Source organism: Pleurodeles waltl, chromosome 1_2 (genome assembly GCF_031143425.1).
Source record: "Pleurodeles waltl isolate 20211129_DDA chromosome 1_2, aPleWal1.hap1.20221129, whole genome shotgun sequence".
Lineage (NCBI taxonomy): Eukaryota > Metazoa > Chordata > Amphibia > Caudata > Salamandridae > Pleurodeles > Pleurodeles waltl.
The window spans coordinates 169,005,642-169,023,332 of NC_090437.1; the positions used below are offsets into that span (position 1 = coordinate 169,005,642).

The window sequence follows — 17,691 nt, forward strand, 5'->3', positions numbered from 1 at the left end:
TTCCATAACGCAAAAGAAAAGCTGAAAGAAACATGCATTGTATAGCGATGGTGGAGCACCGGTATTTCTAATAGCAGAACCACTCAGGCCACAGTCTGAGGATTGCTAGCCTACCATAGCCTGCTAACCTTTTGTATTTCAGTGAGAAGCCACCAATGGTGAGAGCACAAGAGGCATCCTCCATAGAATGTCTCTAGTGCACAAAAAAAGCACTGCTGAGCTTAATTGTGTGCTAAGCACTCCTTCCCACACACATTCATAATAAGTTAATATCAAGCAAAGCATTTCAACTTAATGAAAACATGTATTTCAAGTATGCTCCCTCTTCAGCGTTCTGCTAAATTACTATTGTTAGCGCATCAGAGCCTTAATAAGTAAACTTACAAGGAGACGCGTTTAGGTCGATAAACCTTTGGACCACGTTCGAGGACTTCCCAGTACGAGATGTCTTCTTGGCATTACCAAATCAATAGATCAATAAGCCAATCAATAATTACAACAGCTAATCGACAACTAGTCAATAACATTTAGTAAGAATCAATAAGTTGAACACACCATGACCTTTCAGTCATGATTAACCACACCAATTTGTTAAGTGTTAGGATATTTATTTCCCTATTGGTTACAATCTAATGTCATCTCTGTTAATCTCATTAGCAATAAAACTCATTAGAGACTCTTCTAATTAGCAAGTAGAACACAATTTAATAAATGCATAGAGAATATTCATTCAGTAATTAGGCACCTCATTAATATGAAGCAACTTAGCAAAGTCTCAGTAATACATGATTTAACAAAGCAAGAACTCATTCATTTGTCTATTTTCACCAATATATTTGTGAACGCCTTAACTAACCTCAAATTAGCATTAGCATGTTGGGCTTCATGCAAAACATTTTAGTAACACAAATTTGGAAAACATCTAAACTAAGGACTCTATCAAAATAGCAGTTAGTACCTAGAAAGAAAAGGCAAACAGACAATTACAATCTTGCATCAGATATTTACCAATCCAACGGATAAGCAAACAGCATCAATCTTCGTCCTCAGGACATCAGTCGATTCACCATCAGCAGGGATAGGACGGGGCAAAGCATAGCTACAGAATAAACTCTCTTCCCTCATATGGAGGAGAAGTTAGCATCAAGTAAAGAATGGGGTAGAGGATGGTTTTAAAGTAGTCAGAATAAACTCAGGAAAACGCTAGTGTAATAGGAATGACAAGTGGCGGTGTCGAAATGGAGTGAATTTGGAATGAAGTTAACTCGTTTCTTCTTGAGTGATGCCGTTAAATCAAAACTTGTCTAATTAGCCCTTAACTCCTAATTGGATAATAATTGGTGCATCGTTATCTCTGGCCAATAATTTTTCAAGCATCTCGTCAGAATTTTCCACAAACCACAGTTCTCATGTCGCAGATTGGTCCATGTTGTTGAATTCTTCATCGGTTGGAATGTCAGGTAGGAAAAGTTACACTTTGCACTCCAGTCAGTGTCTCCATTGTTTTCTCCTACTACAGTTAACCTTGCACCTGTTACAAATTACACTGTTGCATTCAGCAAGAACATCGCCTTGAGCAAGTCGGTTCTCATGAGAAAGAATTTACTACGGCTACACACACATACACACAACTTCTGGAAAAGTACAGCTTCGTATCCTTCAAAAAAACAGCACATTACACGTTAGAAAATGCAGTTTAATATGAGGCCAGGCAGCTAGGCCCAGACCCTCGCTAAGCTAAGGCCCTCTAATTTGATAAAGCAAACTCTTAACCCATAACTCTGATCATAATATACTAATACAAATTCAAAACAATTATTGCATAAAAATTCAGAATTAACAAGCTTTTCGTTAGTCTTCATATACATTGGTAGCCACTCCCCGTGGGCACATTTCAAACGTGTGCATTATTTTCTATGTTAACACATTTTCTATGCAGCTTCATCACACAACATATTGCAAGCTTTTTATGTTAATACTATTTTAAAAGACACACTCCAACACTATGCACGCCCTTGCAGTGGTGTTACCTTGCTTGGATTTACTAGCCTCCCTAAGATATCAGAGCCATGCTGAAAGGCTCATCGATGGGCTCTGTCCTCAGCCTCTTTATTGGCTATCTATCAAAAGAGATCCACACCATGCATTATAAATAAACCCGTCCAAAGTCATGTGCCTGATACCAGTCAAACATTTTCAGCCCTACCATCCTCCCACCCAACTGAGATCCTCCTTTGTGAAACTTTTGGTTGCTCATCCTACTAAGCTAGAAAGAGTTGGGGCAGATCTCCTCATGCACAGAGAACCTCCTTCGGAACTCCACTGAGATTATAACAAGGCTTTATTAAATTCAGAAGAAGTTTAAAGACTCACATTTACAGCTCCTCTTACCAACTGGCGTCTGCTGTCATCCAGCAACTTCCTGCTTGATCCAGTACTTACATATCTACAGTCAGACTCCCAGTGCTTAATTTGAGACGGCGGTTGCCGGTGAGGGGAATTCCGTCTATACAGTACCATTATTCTGGGCCATAAGCAATAAAACAATCGTCAAAGTTCACTTAAAAGTAAGTAGTGATAACGTGGTTATTCCGTTTTCTTATGACTTGGGCCGCCAACGGTATTCACTGTGCCTCTTCATCCACTTGTCACAAAAGGTACTTCCGCTGATGCTGCATTGCAGCTGTAGCGTGCGACAGGTTGGTGGGTACTGGTTTTTTTCTTCTGCTGAAGAAGGACAATCATAGCAATCGCCTTGTTTCAATGTCCATTTTTCAGCTCTGGCAGGGTTCAGCCCTTGTCTGTATTGGCACACTTAGCGCATTGTAAAATTGTTGTTAATCATTAGACTGCAAGAATGTTCCCATCAGCACACCTGTTGATAACTCTAAAACATCCTGAAGCAAGCATCATTTGCTTCTCTGATAATAGAAGCACAGCCTATATTTTTCTTAATAGAAGCCAAATAAACTTAATGCAGAAAAGGCCATCTACTTGACAAATAAAAGTCAAATCTACATTAGATTTTCATTCATGCAGGCCTACGAATCCAATATCTCAACTGCTGAAATAATCGAATTTGGCCTAGCCTAACAGCCATAAAATTGCTCCGTAATCTAGGTCACTTAACCTCAAACTGAGGTTTCTCCAGCTTTGCATCATTTCTTCCCACTTTTCAGCCTTACTTCTAGACAGGAGATATGTAGTGGTAACCTGGTGAACTCTTTACAAGCACTTTCATAATACTCTTTTTTTTTGGTATCTTTATTTATTAACGTTTTCTGTTCGCATACGTCTTGGAATCAACAATATCAATACAATTCTTATGAATAGCATTTCTGGCCTTTCCCTTGCCAGGATCTACCATTAAATTCCAGCGTCTTTTGAACAAGGATAACCGTAAATGTAAACAGAAATAGTAACTAACACAAAATCCCCAAATAGTCTTTCTATCCCCTCCTCCCTGGTACTCTCCCCTACCATGCCGGGAATATCGCTTGTTCAGAAGAATTTTCCCCTGTCGCTTTCTTGCCTCAGTTTGTGTAATTCAATAGGGTCCTACTCAGCTTGCAAGCCTAACTATGGGTTTGTACCTCAGTGAGTATCTCTTGCTCACTGTCTATGTGCGGAACCTGTTGGGAGGTTAACCCAGTCTGCCTCTCAAGTATTTCTTCCACCAGCTCTTTGATCATCAAACCCCATGCCAATAGTACCTTAGTCCACAGTCGCCCATTCCCGCCAGTCTTTCATCCAGCTCGCCTTAGTTGGGACACGATTATTCATCCAATGTATTGTGAGTCTTCTCTTAGCCGCTATGAGACGCATAATTGCAAATCTTCTACTAATCTTTTTTTTATGGTCACGAGGCAGCAGTCCTAGAATGCAGCCGCTTATGGTTAAGGGTATGTCCCACCCCGTGGTTCCCCTAATCTGGTCTACCACCTCCCACCAATAATTGTGTAACCTGTGGCAATGCCAAATCATATGCAAAAAGTCAGCATCCAAGTCTAAACATTTAGGACACCTTGGGGCATATTCATACTCTGTTTGCACCAAATTAGCGTCATTTTTGTTTTACTCTAATTCGGTGCAAAACGAAATCCATATTTATACTTTGGCACTAGACCCATCTAGCATCAAACCTATTGAGTTAAAGTAATTTTTTGGAAGTGGAAACCTATCTTGCCTTAATGAGATGCAAGGTAGGCGTTCCCGTGCAAAAAATGGCTCTATGGCCCTAACACCATATTTATACTTCTGTGCAAAAATGGTGCAACTATTGTCTCCCCTCAGATGTATACAGATATATATAGTGGTTGAGTGAGCTTAATCCACGTTTGATGCTCACTAGTTTGGGCAGGCACTTGATTGGTTCACTGCTCCTATGGTATTACTTGTATTGTATTTGTTTGCTGATTGTTCTAGACATAGTCACACTCACACTAATCAAACTTACTACGTCCCCCTGCATCTTCCGTATGACACACAACCCTCATTATCACTGCCATGGCAACAATTAAGGTCTTGACATGAAATGTCCAAAGGATCCATACCCCTAAATGTAAATATGCCATTTATTCATACCTCCGGAGAGACTCCATAAATATAACCTTCCTTCAAGAATCACACTTGATCCACTAAGAAGACACTACATTACAAAGGCTCCGGCAGGGACAGGCATACGCCACTGGGTATTCCTCATACACCCGCAGGGCACTCATCTGGATAAATCAGGGACTCCATTCACCTCTGAAGAAGTGGTCATAGATCCAGAGGGTCAATTATGTGCTGGTAAGGGGCAGATTAGATGGCTGACAAATACTTCTAGGTAGCGTTTATGCTCCTAATGTGAAGAAAGCACCATTCCTACAGTCGCTTTCCCAAACCCTCTTACGCTGGAGTGAAATACCATGGTTTATCGGAGGCGACTTTAACAATGTGATTGATACGCCATTAGATCATTCCTTTTCTCCACTGCCCCGCACTGTTGCCTCTGGTAATGCTTGCACACTACGAGAGTGGCTCCACAACTGGGACTTAGTAGACATCTGGTGTCAGTACCATACTCGTTACATGTGCGAATTGATAGGCTAGTGTGTGCACACACAACATCTTCCTCAACATTCCTCAAACAGACTACCTCGGATGTGCTCACTCTTATCATAGCCCTCCATTTTTACAAATGGACTGGGAGCTGGGCCCCCCTCCTGTCCTCACATGGCACTTACAACCCACATCGTTGGAAGACACCCCATTTCAGGAATCAGTGGCCACAGCGATTACTGAATACTTCAACCTCAATACTGATACAACCGCGAAGCGATCCACAGAGTGGGATGCTTTTAAAGTCACATTGTGAGGACACTGCATGGATATGCGCTGGAGCATGAGGTTGCAATTAGATGCAAAGTCAGAAATATAGAACAGAGGTTGTTACACCTGGAAAATGAACTATATCTTACTCTGCCAGCCGATGCAGACTAGTCAAGGCACAGAGTGATCATCTGGTCCTGCTTGAGCGACTGCGCTGTCATAATTCTGCGCATTTGGCTAGAACGCATGCAGCAGCAGATAGGTCTAGTTCTCTCCTGGCGAGGTTGATCAGATGTGACTACACAGGTAATTCCATCATGGCTCTGTGCTCCTCTGAGGGACACGTGTTATGCACAAAAAGAAATAAATTGGGAGTTAATTAATAGATATAATTAAGTATATCGTTCGGACATGCCAGCAACATCAGAAGACATTACCTTTCATCTGTCTACTGTGTCCCTCACAGGGGACAAAGAGAAGAGCTGGATACCCCGATCACAGTCTACAAAATAACGTGAAGCTTTACGGTTACTGGTGGCAAGCAAGACTCTGGGTCCTGACAGACTACTTGCAGAGTTCTATAAATCCTATGCTCCACACGTGGCGCCCCGACTACACCTGCTATGCAAGGAGGAATTGGATGCCGCCAGGCTTCCAGACTCCCTAAGCAAGGTGCTCCTCCTCCCATTGCCAAAACCAAATAAGGACCCTACGCCTTGATCTCCTATCGCCCACTGGAACACTTAACCACAGATTATAAGATCCTGGCAAAGGTTCTGGCGGAACACCTATCCCCATTGATGCCAGGCCTGGTATATCCCAACCAAAATGGGTTTGTGCCAGCCAGGAACACATCACTCAATTTGTGGCACTTCTTCCAGATAATGGAATATGCAGTAAAGAGGCCGCCTGGTCCTGGATCTGGTGCAGGCGTTTGACTCCCTAGAGTGAGAATATCTATTCAAAGTCCTGACTTGGTATGGGCTTGGGGAGCGATTCCAAAGGCTTGTTCATCTATTATACATGTCTCCCATGGCCAGGGTAAAGGCAGGCCCACTGATATCCAAACCAATTGCTGTGGGTGGGAGCAATCGCTAGCGATGCCCACTATCATCACTGTTGTTCTCGTTGGCATTGGAGCCACTAGCAGCCCAGCTGCGCATGTCAGGATGCGAATGGTGTATACTCCTAGGAGACAGTGTTCATGCTGTCTCGCTTTATGCAGATGACTCCTGGTATAGATAAAAGACACCCCCAGTGTCCCATTGAGGATAACGCATATGCAGCTCCAGTTTGCTGAAATGTCAGGGCATAGGGTTAATTGGACAAAGTTTTGCGTGTTTCCCCTCTCCCGCTGTGCTCTGAGCCACGGTTGGTCTGGCAGCTGCACACATTTAGATACCTGGGCTTATAAATATATCACATTTTGTCAGACCTCCTAGAGGGCAATCTGATGTGTGCTGTTGCCTCACTGCGTGCCCAGATGGCCTTCTGGCAGACATTGTTCTTGTCACAAGCAGGCAGCGTGGTCCTGCAAAAAATGGTAGCCCTTCCCCGGCTCCTATATTTTTTCACTAATATACCGTTGTACATCCACAACTTCTTCTTTCGATCACTGGAAGGGATCATCAGATGCATTATATGGAGCAACTCCAGATGCCTGGTGGCGCTGCATAAACTATTTCAGCCTGTGGATGGGGAGGGGTCTAGTGGTCCCCAACTTCGAGCAATATTATCTGGTGTCACAACTCCAGTGGGTTGCGAGATGGCTAGCAGCGCAGAAGCTCATAGACACAGACACATTGCTGCTGGTCTGGATTCATTATGGCGTGCTCCAGCTGTTTCACCCTGTCATTGACCCCATTTACCTCAACTGACCCTACTGCTTGTGTCATACAGATGCTTTCCATGTAGCTTATATATTACCAAAAATGGTTGTGCCCTGTGCTCTGGCTCTGGAACTGCAGCGCACGCCACGAGGGACCCGATTTACCACTGTGGCGGAGCTGACCTGTGGGTAGTAGTAGGGGTATCGACAGCAGGAGACCTGTATGAAGATTGCACACTCTTAACTTATGAAGCACTGACGGAGACAACTGACCTACCCCTGAGCAATTTTGCTGCATGCCCCTCTTATCGGTGCATTGCGACATCAGTGGGGCGTGATCGCTAACAAACCACCTATGCACCTAACCATACAATACCTTCATGTCATGGGTGCTGGATGACATTTAGGACCTCATTACGACTTCAGCGGTCTTGTCCAGTGCTGGCGGTATGCGGGGCACCCTAGTTTGACTTTTCCGCTGGGCTAGCGGATGGAAACAGCGTTTCCTCCCACTGGCCCAGGGGAAAAGTCACATCAACATTGAAGCCTGCTCGTAATAGAGCCGGTGGCAATGTTGATGTACAACAGGTGCAGCAACACCTGTCGCGCATTTCACTGCCCGTAAGTCGGGCAGTGAAATGCGCGATGGGGCTCTGCCTGGCGGCCCCTGCACTGCCCATGCCAAATGCATGGGCAGTGCAGGGGCCCCCAGGAGCACCCGAGTCCCCCTTATCGCCAGCCTTTCCACCTCCATGGACAGGCTGGCGGTTGGGGATTTATAATCCCCAGCGCTGCCCTGGCGGATTACAACTGCCCGGCTGAAGCCTGGCGGTATCCTGGCGAGACCGGCGGTAGGACCGTGGCAAATGCGCCACGGTCATAATTTGCAGGCAGAACACCGCCAGCCTGTTGGCGGTACTACCGCCAGAGTTCACCCGTCTGCCGGGGTCATAATGACCCCCTTAATGTGGTGGCTCGCTGGCTCACTGCCCGCACATGTGACGCCATTGATTGAGTCCCTGCACGCAGTGGGAGCAGAATCTTACCCACCATTGCTCAGACACAGAATGAGCTAGTATAATGCAGAGCCCCACATATGTCCCACGAAATGTGTGGTTTAGGTTAATACAGTTCTATATTTACATAGGGCATACCTCAGCCCCTTCAGCATTAACAGATACTTCAGCACCTCAAACGCCACATGTACCCATTGTGAATTGATTAATGCGGACATAGTCCACATGCTGTGGGACTGCTCACACTTGCAGTTATATTGGGACGGGGTATTGCGGCATCTAATTCACTGAACAGGCGGGACCATCCCCAATACAAGGACAGTGTGCATGCTAGGTCTATAGCATAGAAGCGAGAAACATAAGCTCACATCTCGATTCATTGACTTGGGGCTCCTGCTAGCTAAATGTCTGATCACACGCAGGTGGAAGTCATAGGATCCTCCACACTTGATGGCTTGGCTTTACTAACTCATAAATTGGGAACAGGCTGAGTGTGTGGAGCTGTGGCGTGAGGACACAATGGGAATACGTAGGCAACCCATGGCCAGAGGTTGGAATGCTCTAGTGGCAGGTCTAAGCACAGATTTCACAGAACCATAGGCACACATGGCTAACAACTGTTCCGGGGGGGGGTATTAAATGAATCTCTTCTGTATACACCCGAGAGACTCACTGACATGTACTGGCGATTCAGCCATCGCCCCTGGGTGTTTTAGCCACAGATTACTTGGATGACACTAATTCATCCACATTTAGATGACACTAGTTCATCCACAAATTAACTTGACTTAACTTGACATCCACTCCTGGGAGGTGCTTAAACAATCACAAAAAAAAACAGTTCCCTAAAGGTGAGCAGTGTAAAGACACACGTAAAGTTCTGTGGTAAAAGGCAAAATATAGACAAGGCAAGCCACTGAATATGAAGCAAGTAAATTAGAGTAACAGTAATGTCAACCAATGGTAAGCAATGTGTGGGCATTCAGCCCAGAATAAGATCTAGTAATGTAACAATAGATCTTTTTCTAACTAACAGTATGATGGGCTCGACCTAAGTAGTGGCACTGGAACGTTTGACACAGCCTACCCCACCTCAGAGAGAGAGAGAGTCCGTGAACGCCCAGCAGCAGTCTTCCTTTTTCCGGTGGCCTAGTTGCATCCTCTCTCCATACTGAGCAGGACTGCTTGGTAACGACCGCTACACCTGTATGCTTGCACACCTAAATACACCATTGCTGACAATAATGAAGACAGTTCTCTCATGAATATGTCCTCGATGCATGTTGTTCTTACAGAGGCTACTGTGAGAGATTTTCAATGGAGAACTGATGGAATTGTTCTGCCTTACTTACCAAATGAACCTGCTTTGCAACGTAATTGACTAAGCCCTCAGCCTCCCATTTCTGTAGTTTGTTGACCAAGGCCTATCAATAGTTACAGACACTGCTTCATTTGTAAAACACAAAACAAAATTGCAGGGCCCCAAAGTTTTTCTTAGGAGCTTGTCTCCAGCCCTTGTGACTGCAATGTTTGCTGAATACAAATGCTGCCTATTCTTGATTCCAAATTGTACCTCTTTATTCCACTGCTCTACTCTAAGTGTCTCTTTATCTCACTCTTGCATGTTCTTTGTATCATTATCAAAAATGGTGGTTAAGCAGAGAAATGATCCTACATTAAAGTTTATTGTGTGTTAATTTCTTTGGATATGTCTCCTGAAGGGATCCAAAAGATACTGGAGAGGTCGCCTCAACCACCACCTATCATGGCATGCTTCATTATGAGCGACCTATCCACATCAGAGTAAGTACATACCACTGCAGCAAACTCAAGCTTTTCACAAGTTCTTAGCTAGTTTTCATCTGGACTAGAGCAGGGATCCAGGCGGAAAGTTAAATTATCTCAGGGTATACTTTAGGAGTTCCCTTTATTAGTGGGGACCAGGGATATGGCTAAAATGATTTAACTGTATATCTGATGAAATGCCTGAGAACCATTTGTGATAATGATAGCTCTTTAGGAGGATGTACTTAAGTGTCTTCCCTCTTCCTCACATCTGGTGGATTTATAGGTCAATTATCCTTCTTTTGTCTCAATCACTGTTTTCCTATCTTTTTTTCTTCTCGCCTCCATTTCTGGCAGCACATGTTAACCAGTGATTAAGGAATTTAAAAGATGAAGGCCTCTGACTACTAAGTGATTACCAAAAGATATTGGTTGGATAAATGCACCATATGGCTGGTAGGTGACCAATTGTGTAAGTTAAGGCTTAACTATTGTATTGGGATGTAAGGAAAGGTTTCAGGAGGGTAAATTGGGAATTGATCACTTGGTTGGTGCCTGTAGTCCACTAGAGTGTATTGAATAATCATGATGGGCCGGAGAGGACTGTGGAGGAGAGCACAGGACCACTAACACTCTGTAACGCGTGAAATATAGAATTCTGCGGAACCCATGTGTTGAGTGATTTTAGTGCATGTGTATGGTGCCTACCGTGGAAGGCATGTGTGCTGTAGTTGACTGATTACAGTTTTGCAAGGTGTAGATATGTTCAAGAAATATGTAAATAGTGTCTTTTCAGCAGTACAATGAACTTGTGTTAGGTGAACATACACCAATTGCATTCGTGTTTTTAGGTTTTGCCTGCATGTGCACACTTGGGGGCACTGCTTGCAACATCTGTTGTAAATTTAAAAACAACTTAAAAGGGGCTTAGAACCCCCCTCTTACTTAACTGAACTTACCATTAGCATAGTCCATCGACGCTCCAATTTGCATGCTCCTGATTGGCCAGCATGCCATCTGCTTTCACTTCCTGTTCACTGCTGCTTTGTCATCCTGCCGTCAGGTGGATTCTGGACCAAGTACTCCTTCCAGTCAGATGCCATTGTCTACTTGTCAGTGTCCTACCACTGACCACATGCTTCCATGACACGTTTTGTTTTACTTTTACAAATGAACTTTCTAGGAATGTGCAGGTCTGCGCGCACACTGTCTTGCAGCATGTATCTGCCTCACAATACTGATTTTTACGTCTCTGACCGGAAAAAACACAGAGAAACTGTGGAGATGTCACTACATTTTCAAACGTATGTTTTGTTTAGTGACTCATTTTTATTATCATTATGTTTCGCCTGCACATGAGCGTTTGTGCGCTGTGCTTGCAAAATCTTTTTTAGTGCCTATGCCTGAATTAGGTTCAACATGGTGACATCTCTGAGAGCTCGCTTGGCACATTGGAATGCCATGCTCACTGCAACTGGCCATGTATTCTGGAAGAAATTGGATGGTTCAAGAGAAATCACAAAGACACTAGGTTGTTGTTCCCATGCTCTGGGACACTGGACTGCCCAAGAGAGTCATGGCTCCGCCTGCGGAGTTTGCAAAGTTTTGCACTCACAAAAACTCCTCCAACCACTGGCAAAGTGGAATTAAGTGATGAGCTCACCCCTCAAGAATTATGTGTGGATACAGATGGCAGCTCTGCTCTGTCAAGACCACCTGCTCTGTTTTCATGGCTAGTATTTCATCTGTGTCTTTCTGCATATATGTACACAAGTTAGATGTGGCTACTGCATGTAATGATGTCATTAGCCACATTGACTCCCTCTTCAACGATTTAACGAGCTATCTCTTCTTTCAGCGCTGGTCCTAGTCTGTTGCTATCGGCGACCTCCCCTCTGCCTTTATCAGTCTGTTGATGTAGGCGACCTCTCCTCTGCCTATATCGCCTATATCTTCTGTCATCTGGTCCAGCGAGGTCTTCCTTTTCGTTATTTGTCAATATTGTCTGCTATGTCATCTTTGCTCATACCATTGTTACCTGCTTGGTACATTACATGCATCTCACCCATTTATTTCCTGTGGGTGACACCAGTTATTTCTTCTATTTATATTTTCCTTCTAGGTCTGTTCTTTATCTTGTCTGTGCACTCTTAGTCAGTATTATTGAGATATGTGCGCTCTGCCAGTTTATTGAGATATGTTGTCTCCCAATATATCCAGCTGTGTGAAATATTTGGTTTATCTAGCTATATTCAGTCTATGAGTATTATATGAGGGAGAGGATGCGGCGTAACGGCCTGTGCTGTTGATTTTGCATTTGCGGAACCAAGATCGAGGCTCTGCATCAACTCAACATCCTGTGATTCTGAGCAAAATCATTTAATCTCCCTGTGCCTACAATTCAGCGCCTTGAGTCCCTCACAGTGATTTGTTACACTTTACATTTCCTGGATTTATTTATTTATCCAGATACATGCTTTCTGTGGATATTATTGAGATATGTGCTCTATCAGTATTTCCAGTTCTGCGCTCTTTGCTGATAATATCATACTTCCATGTCTTCTCTGTCAAGCTGTATCTTGTCTGTCAATACAGCTAGTTATTTCTTCTCTGTATATATCATCTGGACAGGTCAGATGTTACACCCCTCTTTGTTCTATTAGGATGTGTGCTCTCTGTCATGATATCCAGTTCTGTATCCTCAGTCAGTGTACTGAATTAAGATATGTGCTCTCTCTAGGTAAAGTCAGGAATTTTGCTTTTCGTCACGATATCGAGATGGTAGGCAGCATGCCCATCCGAGACACTGTCTATGCCTGACTGCAGCTGCATCCCAATCAGGGCCTGCAAAAGCAGCCTGTAGTGCTCCAATGATGCCAGCAGGCAGCAGGCTTGTCTCCATTACATCCTGTCCCTCCCTCGCCTTCCTTATTAACGTCCCTTTGCCTCACCTAGGCCCCTCCCTTCCTCTTTTAAACACTCCCCACCCAAACTCCCTCCCGTACAGAAACAAGTCAAACAGCAACTAATTTGTCCTGTACCGGGAGAGAGGGAACTGTAAGAAAGGCGAGGGAGTAAGACTAGGAGTAATACCATCATCGGTTATTAATGGGCGCATTACCACATAATGTGGTAATGCGTCCATTACCGGGAGGAAGGAACGGAACCGTAAGAAAGGTGAGGGAATAAGACAAGGAGTAATGCCATCAACGGTAAGTAAAGGTTGCATTACATAATCTCCTGACACATTGGGAGTTTTAAGCAAATGCATTTCTTCCTTTCTCACAGCTTTGGGATCACTGTACTAATCCAGCTGTCTGTCCAGCTATTATATGGCAGTTGTGTAGGTTATGCAACTGCTACATAATCGTGTGTGTTCCCTGCGGCCCTAGACTAGAGACTTGGATACCACCGCCTTGGTGATGATAAGATCTGCACTTAAAGGGCACGAGACAAATTACCTTTCCAAAAGCGCTATGTAAAAGCCAGTGATGTTATCTGTTAGCATTTGTGAAATCACTAAAATATAAAAAGGAGTCATGTGGTTATCCAGTTGTCGGATCTTGTTCCATCGCTCTTCTTGGGCTACAAACTGAAGACAGAGCTGGCCACCCCTTCTAGGGGAAACATAAAGGGCCAGGTGTACCAAAGGATTTTACCCATTCTGTGTCTATGGGAAAAAGCTTTCGTACATATGGCCCAAAGTAACTTTTATTTATAATGCTCACTCATTGAAGGGCATTGTGGCGCTGAACGCATTTATTATTGCCCAAGTCAATGATACTCAGTTTATTGACCTCTGAAGGATGAAAGGCTAGGTAGACCCAGCAGGATTTGAACTTGGCTACGTTCATGAGGTGGCTATCATAGAACCCTAGAGTAGGTGCATTAGTACACTGAGCTTCCACACTCAGACAGGTATCGACTTGGAGGAGGATGTGGGAAAACTCAGATGGTCTCTGAATAATATAATTATGGGTAATTTGTTCTTTAAACAGCGCTGTGTGCTGCATTTCTGCCACTTCTAAGTGCTACTGATTAAACGGGTTAGAAGGTAATTTTTTACTAGCTTCCAGGGGCAAGAGCGCGCAGGCTAGGATAACTCATAGTGTTAAGGCACATGCCGCATGAGTCCGTGTGTAAACTGTTGAAAGCATATTCCAATCCCATGGAGATAGTAGAGAGGGTTGCTGCAGCTACTGCAGACATCTGATCAGATAGGTGCTTGAGCTACTCTTTGAGAGACTTCGCTTAACATCCGTCGGAGGCTGATAAAATGCGGAGCACTGAATCTGATACTAAAAACTCCTGAAATGCACGCAGTCTGAAGAGCCTTACCTTAGCAGGCAGCTTACACTGAAGCACAGCGTTAGCAACGAGTGCTAGGTGTGTTTTCATGAAGAGCTGGCACACTTCTAGGATAGGACATTTCAAAGGTGAGCATAGATCTTTAAAGAGCCCCTTCACAGTTTGAAGAACCGCACCTATGCTTGTCCTGTTTAAAATACGCGGTTGTAACAAATTCTGCTAACGAATGGCAGGGAGGGTTAATAACTTTTTATAAAGTTATCCATGTTACATTTACACGCTCTGTAAGCAATGCAAATAGCATACTTTATTATTACCCAATTAAGCAGTACTACGTTTACTGACCTCAGAAATGCATTAATAGTAAGTTCACCATGATGGGAGTTAACTGATCTTCATTCCAATCCATCGAAACAGACAGCTGAAGCGCCCTCCGCACTTCATAAAACAGTGACATAGATACCATGCTGGCTTTGACAATCCTTGTTTTTCTCTTTGCACACGCTAGGGTGGGGCGTCATCGCTGAACTGGCAACGAGTCTTGGCTCGAACATGCACAGTAGTGTGGACACAGAGCTCGTATCTCACTGCAGCCCTGCCAAGTATCAAAGGATCTCGGTGTCAAAAGCAGTATCCCACTGAGCACTGCACATAAAATGCTCTTCTATGATCTGCATATTACACGTTCTTTGCAGCAGGCACATTTACCCTTTGCACTACCTTACATGAGTCAAAACTGCCAGTAGGCAGTACTCCCAACTGCTCCAGCAGGCGTTGCACAATGCTTGGGACGGCCAGTCCGACCTTGACTCGCAGTGCTCAAATCACCTGGCTGCACGCCAACACGGAATGATTCGGGGAAGCGCCTTGCTTTGTTGGTTTTGTTAGTTTGTGATGGGATGGTCAATCAATGTGGGGAGGGCAAAGTCAACTTTTTCTTCCACGGGTGCACGCCCTGGTCATCTGGTCCACCTGGCTCATAACTGGCAGGGACCTCTCGGTGTACTGATCTAAACATGACTTGCTAATGTCGCCAACGTGGTGACTGGCACCATGCAGAATGCATCGACGTCAGTTAGGGGTCGCCAGGGGTCGCAGCTGCGACCCCTGGCTTGCCCCTTGCTTCTGCTGGCAGTGCCTTTGCGACACTGGCTTCAGAGGTGGCAAATTCAGTGCCAGGATCAAACAAAGGTTGGTGCTCCAGTCTCCTCCTTTTTCGACAATTTGTTTTATTACACTAATAGTGAATAGTATTACATTACTCACTATTAGTGTAATAAAAAAGAGACACGATTAGCTGGACTATGACATACCGTAGTAGCTGGGGTAGGAAAAAAATGCTTTTAAAAGTATGTTGTGTGAGTGCTTCCTGGAGAGAGTGTGTTTATGTGAGAGACAGTGTGTATGTGTGAATGTGTGTGTATGTGTAAGCATGCGAGTGTGCGCAAGCAGAAGGAATGGTCAAAAGGCGTGCGATAGCCCTTTTAAGTGACGTCCATGGCAGAATGTTATAAATTGTACTATCCTGTGTGTTCTGCCGCCAGATTATCGCTGCTGCTCGGTCAGGCCCGTCGGAAAACAGCATGCAGGGGTCCTCTAACGCCAGTGCTTTAAATGGGCCGGTACTGTCCGGTACTGAGTAACGGCACTTTTTTATTTTGATAGGGAGAGTACCGGCACATCTCAAGAAAAAACATAATAATTTTAATTGGAGAGTACCGGCACTTCTCAGAAACAAGCAGGTACTCTGGCACAGAGTACCTGCACTTTAATTTTTCCATTTCAAGCACTGTCTAACGCTCAATCAAAAACTGCCACAGAACGAAACTCTTAAGAGGAGAGCTGCCTGTGACTCTCCGCCAGGCCATGATGACACAGCTTTAAAGTGCGGCCGTAGCCTGTCGCCCGCCTCCCCAGGTGAAGCCCAGGGACAACAGAAGGCTGTAATAAAGTCAGCTTGTGAAGCTAATATTGCGGTCAGGTGAGTCATGCGCTCTGCCTCGGGCTGACACCTTTCCAAGAGAACTTTGGTTGCTGTGTCAAGAGTCCGCAAATGCCTGGATGTGATACCAAGTAGAACTGGAAACAAAACCGTATTTATTGATTGCAATTTGTTTACATTAAATATTAGTCGTGGATCATCTCTAAATCATATTTAAAAGTGTTTTCTATTTATATTTGTTCTTTGAAGTATGTACAGATAAATGGAAAATATTAGGACATATTCGGAGTGCGTTCAGAAAGGGGGTATATGTCAAGGCATTAAATACAGTCTGCCAATCTAGCTCACTCCAGAAAGAGATCTTATACACCTCGAAAATCCAGCACGATGGTAATACTCTTGTAAGAGAGTTGCTCTTTTATTTCTCCAAGTTATCTGTCTTTCTTTGAATGAGATAAATAATAGCTTCCATGTCACAATAAAAGAATATTTTTACTCACCACATTTTGGGTAAGAAACCAACAGCAAATCTTCTTCCTTCATTTCAAAAGCATCCAAGGCTTCGAAGGTTTCGGGGTTGCACACAACGCTGGGGTACAAAACCCCCTTATAGGTAAACAGCAGCTCCTCGGGACGTTTCACAGCAGCAGCAGTTAAGGCTTTATCCATCTGTTCGATGTGCTGCTTTCGGCCTGCCATTTTGCAGCTTTCCTTTAAGTTGTCGTGAGGGTGACAGACTTTGATCGAGCAGCTAGAAAGGGAAGGACCTGCTTCCACTGGGCAGGGCTTGTGACTGACTCACCTTTTCACAAGCTCTCCATGAACGGAGCTCACTCTGCCCCTTGCCGCACACTCCCTGCATTACCAGCGCCTCCGGGCGCGAAACAAGCCATGGGTTTTTGTCTGGACAATGAGAGAACTAGAAGGAGTAAAGAGGAGCGGGACGTTACATCTGGATGAGATTAACGCTCAAAAATATGCTGTCAAAACTTCAGTTTTGAGGAAAAGAACATGAAAACAATGACTGGGGACGGTTTTTCGTGACGTGTAACAAACATACCGATTAACCTGGCTAAATCGTCTTTTGAAGAAAGTGTAGAGGGGTCCTGTAACACTTTCTGTTCTGGTACATGCTCTACTTTTTGTAAACATAAAAGTGAAGTAGGGCATAGGAAGGCAATAACCATGTCACCATCAGAGTAGTCAGCAAGGATGCTGTGGATTCTCATCAGTGGTGGCTGGTGACTGAAAGCAGTGGTGGGACACAAATACAATACGGAATTGCACCTTGTGAGAGAGCCTCACTACCCACGTATTTCCATTCACCTACTCACCCACTGCCTTTGGTCACCTACCCATTTACTCATCCACATTGTCATCCACTGCCATTCACACAACTCTTATACACAGACACCCACATTTTCTCAGCCACTCAGTCAAGCCCTGCAAACACTTATTCAAACAAACACACATTGCCTCACCCATCCAGTATTCAGCAG

The 17,691-nt window shown here is 44.3% G+C and overlaps 1 protein-coding gene across 1 annotated transcript in view; it reads right to left on the reverse strand.

Annotated features, from left to right (window-relative positions):
* Positions 1–17,085, reverse strand: part of LOC138298970 (sulfotransferase 6B1-like) — a 306,443-nt gene extending 289,358 nt beyond the window's left edge. The window contains exon 1 of the mRNA XM_069236917.1: positions 16,693–17,085. Within this exon, the coding sequence (XP_069093018.1) occupies positions 16,693–16,891 (199 nt within the window). The 5' untranslated portion in view covers positions 16,892–17,085. The remainder of the gene's footprint in view (positions 1–16,692) is intronic.
* Positions 17,086–17,691: the final 606 nt, after the last annotated feature.